A 5097-nucleotide genomic window follows, 5' to 3' on the forward strand; every position below is an offset into this window, starting at 1 on the left:
AATGTCTGTCTGCTTTCCAAGTCCAAGGCTACAGTCAGTCTCTCTCTCCCTCCTTCCCTCTCTCTCTTCCCCCTCCCTCCCTCCCTCCCTCCCTCCCTCTCCCTCCTTCCCTCTCTCCCTCCCTCCCTCCCTCCCTCTCCCTCCTTCCCTCTCTCCCTCCCTCCCTCCCTCCCTCCCTCCCTCCCTCTCTCTCTCCTTCCCTCTCTCTCCCTCCCTCCCTCCCTCCTTCCCTCTCTCCCTCCCTCCCTCCTTCCCTCTCTCTCTCTCTCTCTCTCCCTCCCTCCCTCCCTCCCTCCCTCCCTCCCTCCCTCCCTCCCTCCCTCCCTCCCTCCCTCCCTCCCTCCCTCCCTAGTGATGTCCAGTTCGGTTGTTAGAGAAGAACGGAGAGCTGTAAGAGTCCAAACCAGCCTGTACTGACTCATCCATCACAGCAACAGCTTCCTCACCCAGATAGAAACCAGATAGAAACCAGGGCAGCAACTCCTGGACCGGTTTCTCTATCCGGTCCTCGGAGGGGTTAAACAATGGCACACAATGACCTTACGGTTACCCCCGGTTACCCTTCAGCTGGTTAACGCTGGTTTGTCTCAAACCAGGTCATAAACCCCAAAACTAAAAAGGTGAGAGTTCACAAGAATCAGAGCTCACAATTTAAACCTCATGGATTGGTCGGCCACAAAGGTCAGAGTTCGTGGTAAGAGTCTTTAGTAACCATTCTGTCCACTCCTGACTCCTTACATCGACTGTCCTTCGAATCCACAGCTCTTTCCCTCTCCTCTGCCCAGCCCAGAGGGATCCTGGGTAGTAGTGTAGTCCTAGACAGCCTTAGAGGAGGAGGGGGGAAGGGGGGTTATGGGTAATGTAGTCAATAACGGGTCAGAGTGTCCTGGCTCATCGGCGTTGGCTAGCTGTTGTTCTCTGCAGTCATGTATTTGAAGGGGGGCAGCGAAGCCGTACCGTCGAGACATGTTCTGTTGAAAACTCCTCTTTCAGGGTCGTCAGGCAGACGCGATACTGCTTGTTGGACCGGAACTTAGTGATGTCGAAACTGGGAGCATGAGGCATGTGGATCATATAGGCGTTGGGCAGAACCACAAACTCATACTCCTGGGACAGAGGAGAGAGGACAGAGGACAGAGTTAGAAACACTAAGACAGCACCACTAACTCATACTGCTGGAAGAGAGGACAGAGGACAGAGTTAGAAACACTAAGACAGCACCACTAACTCATACTGCTGGAAGAGAGGACAGAGGACAGAGTTAGAACACTAAGACCAGCACCACTAACTCATACTGCTGGAAGAGAGGACAGGAGCAGAGTTAGAAACACTAAGACAGCACCACTAACTCATACTGCTGGAAGAGAGGGACAGAGGACAGAGTTAGAACAGCTAGACAGCACCACTGAACTCATAACTGCTGGAAGAGAGGACAGAGGACAGAGTTAGAAACACTAAGACAGCACCACTACTCATACTGCTGAATAGAGGACAGAGGACAGAGTTAGAAACACTAAGACAGCACCACTAACTCATACTGCATGGAAGAGAGGACAGAGGACAGAGTTAGAAACACTAAGACAGCACCACTAACTCATACTGCTGGAAGAGAGGACAGAGGACAGAGTTAGAAACACTAAGACAGCACCACTAACTCATACTGCTGGAAGAGAGGACAGAGGACAGAGAAGGTGGAGAGAGGGGCATGGGTGGGGGTGGAGGTGTGTACAGAGGGTGGAGGTGTAGAGTTGTAGAGGGTGGAGGTGTGGACAGATGGAGAGAGGGTGGAGGTGGAGGTGTGGACAGATGGAGAGAGGGTGGAGGTGTACAGAGGGTAGAGGTGTAGAGGTGTAGAGGGTGGAGGTGTGGACAGAGTGACAGAGAGATGGAGTGGAGTGATGGGTAAGGTTGTCCAGTACCTTGAGTGACAGAGTGATAGGTAAAGGTGTGTCCAGTACCTGTGAGTGATGGGTAAAGGTGTGTCCAGTACCTGTGAGTGATGGGTAAAGGTGTGTCCAGTACCTGTGAGTGATAGGTAAAGGTGTGTCCAGTACCTGTGAGTGATGGGTAAAGGTGTGTCCAGTACCTGTGAGTGACAGAGTGATAGGTAAAGGTGTCCAGTACCTGTGAGTGACAGAGTGATAGGTAAAGGTGTGTCCAGTACCTGTAAGTGATAGGTAAAGGTGTGTCCAGTACCTGTGAGTGACAGGGTGATAGGTAAAGGTGTGTCCAGCACCTGTGAGTGACAGAGTGATAGGTAAAGGTGTGTCCAGTACCTGTGAGTGATAGGTAAAGGTGTGTCCAGTACCTGTGAGTGACAGAGTGATGGGTAAAGGTGTGTCCAGTACCTGTGAGTGATGGGTAAAGGTGTGTTCAGTACCTGTGAGTGATGGGTAAAGGTGTGTCCAGTACCTGTGAGTGACAGGTAAAGGTGTGTCCAGTACCTGTGAGTGATAGGTAAAGGTGTGTCCAGTACCTGTGAGTGACAGGTAAAGGTGTGTCCAGTACCTGTGAGTGATAGGTAAAGGTGTGTCCAGTACCTGTGAGTGATGGGTAAAGGTGTATCCAGTACCTGTGAGTGATAGAGTGATGGGTAAAGGTGTGTCCAGTACCTGTGAGTGATGGGTAAAGGTGTGTCCAGTACCTGTGAGTGATAGGTAAAGGTGTGTCCAGTACCTGTGAGTGACAGAGTGATAGGTAAAGGTGTGTCCAGTACCTGTGAGTGACAGAGTGATGGGTAAAGGTGTGTCCAGTACCTGTGAGTGACAGAGTGATAGGTAAAGGTGTGTCCAGTACCTGTGAGTGATGGGTAAAGGTGTGTTCAGTACCTGTGAGTGACAGAGTGATGGGTAAATGTGTGTCCAGTACCTGTGAGTGACAGAGTGATAGGTAAAGGTGTGTCCAGTACCTGTGAGTGATAGGTAAAGGTGTGTCCAGTACCTGTGAGTGACAGAGTGATGGGTAAAGGTGTGTCCAGTACCTGTGAGTGATGGGTAAAGGTGTGTTCAGTACCTGTGAGTGACAGAGTGATATCTAAAGGTGTGTCCAGTACCCTGTGAGTGGACAGAGTGATAGGTAAAGGTGTGTCCAGTACCTGTGAGTGACAGAGTGGATGGGTAAAGGTGTGTCCAGTACCTGTGAGTGACAGAGTGATAGGTAAAGGTGTGGTCCAGTACCTGTGATGGACAGAGTGATAGGTAAAGGTGTGTCCAGTACCTGTGAGTGACAGAGTGATAGGTAAAGGTGTGTCCAGTACCTGTGAGTGACAGAGTGATGGTAAAGGTGTGTCCAGTACCTGTGAGTGACAGAGTGATAGGTAAAGGTGTGTCCAGTACCTGTGAGTGACAGAGTGATAGGTAAAGGTGGTGTCCAGTAACGTGAGTGACAGAGTGATAGGTAAAGGTGTGTCCAGTACCTGTGAGTGACAGAGTGATAGGTAAAGGTGTGTTCAGTACCTGTGCATCCAACTCCATGACATGAGCCACTTTATTCCACCCAAAGCCAACGAAGCGTCTGTCGTACTCTGGACTGTCCCGTCTCACCATCACGTAGGGCTCAAAGTCCGCTTCCCACTGGACCCTGTACGGAGTGGTGGCAGTCCTCCACTTAGCGAAGTTAGTGGGAGCGTGACCCTTCGTCCAGACATGGTACCTAGCAGGGAGAACAGGTAGATACATTCAATACTTTATTGCCAAGGAGGGTGAGGAAGGATTGTGGGGCGGCAGGTATTCTAGTGGTTAGAGTGTTGAACTAGTAACTGAAAGGTTGCTGGATCGAATCCCCCGAGCTGACAAGGTAAAAAAATCTGTCGTCCTGCCCCTGAACAAGGCAGTTAACCCACTGTTCCCCGGTAGGCCGTCATTGTAAATAAGAATTTGTTGTTAACTGAGTTGCCGAGTTAATAAAGGTTAATATAAATAAAAAATGGCAAACAAACCTACTTGGAGATGGTGACACCTTTTGATTAGAGTTTACATCTGGGAGTCCATCTAGCTGAGTACTGATTGAACCCATCTGGGAGTCCTTCTAGCTGAGGAGATTGAACCCATCTGGGAGTCCATCTAGCTGAGTACTGATTGAACCCATCTGGGAGCCCATCTAGCTGAGTAGGGATTGAACCCATCTGGGAGTCCATCTAGCTGAGTACTGATTGAACCCATCTGGGAGCCCATCTAGCTGAGTAGTGATTGAACCCATCTGGGAGTCCATCTAGCTGAGTAGGGATTGAACCCATCTGGGAGTCCATCTAGCTGAGTAGTGATTGAACCCATCTGGGAGTCCATCTAGCTGAGTAGGGATTGAACCCATCTGGGAGTCCATCTAGCTGAGTAGGGATTGAACCCATCTGGGAGTCCTTCTAGCTGAGGAGGGATTGAACCCATCTGGGAGCCCTTCTAGCTGAGGACTGATTGAGCCCATCTGGGAGTCCTTCTAGCTAAGTAGTGATTGAACCCATCTGGGAGTCCATCTAGCTGAGTAGTGATTGAACCCATCTGGGAGTCCATCTAGCTGAGTAGGGATTGAACCCATCTGGGAGCCCATCTAGCTGAGTAGGGATTGAACCCATCTGGGAGTCCTTCTAGCTGAGTAGTGATTGAACCCATCTGGGAGTCCATCTAGTTGAGTAGTGATTGAACCCATCTGGGAGCCTATCTAGCTGAGGAGGGATTGAACCCAACTGGGAGTCCTTCTAGCTGAGTATTGATTGAACCCATCTGGGAGTCTTCTAGCTGAGTAGTGATTGAACCCATCTGGGAGTCCATCTAGTTGAGTAGTGATTGAACCCATCTGGGAGCCTATCTAGCTGAGGAGGGATTGAACCCAACTGGGAGTCCTTCTAGCTGAGTATTGATTGAATCCATCTGGGAGTCTTCTAGCTGAGTAGTGACTGAACCCATCTGGGAGTCCTTCTAGCTGAGGACTGATTGAACCCATCTGGGAGTCTTCTAGCTGAGTAGTGACTGAACCCATCTGGGAGTCCTTCTAGCTGAGGACTGATTGAACCCATCTATATGAGAGTCTTTTTAGCTGAGTAGGATTGAACCCATCTGGGAGTCACTATCTGAGTAGTGATTGAACCATCTGGGAGTCCTTCTA

General features: G+C 50.1%; 1 protein-coding gene across 1 annotated transcript; it reads right to left on the reverse strand.

Annotated features, from left to right (window-relative positions):
* Nucleotides 1-815: 815 nt before the first annotated feature.
* LOC115180811 (LARGE xylosyl- and glucuronyltransferase 1-like) lies at nucleotides 816-3684 on the reverse strand. The gene is made up of 3 exons (XM_029742965.1): nucleotides 3456-3684; nucleotides 958-1107; nucleotides 816-824 (listed from the first exon to the last, which is right to left on the reverse strand). Exons 1-3 carry the CDS (start codon nucleotides 3675-3677, stop codon nucleotides 816-818), a joined length of 381 nt encoding a protein of 126 aa, XP_029598825.1. The 5' UTR covers nucleotides 3678-3684.
* Between the last annotated feature and the right edge of the window lie 1413 nt (nucleotides 3685-5097).

Source organism: Salmo trutta, unplaced genomic scaffold (genome assembly GCF_901001165.1).
Source record: "Salmo trutta unplaced genomic scaffold, fSalTru1.1, whole genome shotgun sequence".
Classification (NCBI taxonomy): Eukaryota; Metazoa; Chordata; class Actinopteri; order Salmoniformes; family Salmonidae; genus Salmo; species Salmo trutta.

Bases quoted from the DNA above. Each gene is read 5' to 3' on its own strand.
- LOC115180811 (XM_029742965.1), bottom strand. From the start codon at position 3,677: ATGTATCTACCTGTTCTCCCTGCTAGGTACCATGTCTGGACGAAGGGT. The intron at 1,108-3,455 runs GTACTGAACACA...CCTCTGTCCCAG, and splicing joins TCATGGAGTTGGATGCACAG to GAGTATGAGTTTGTGGTTCT.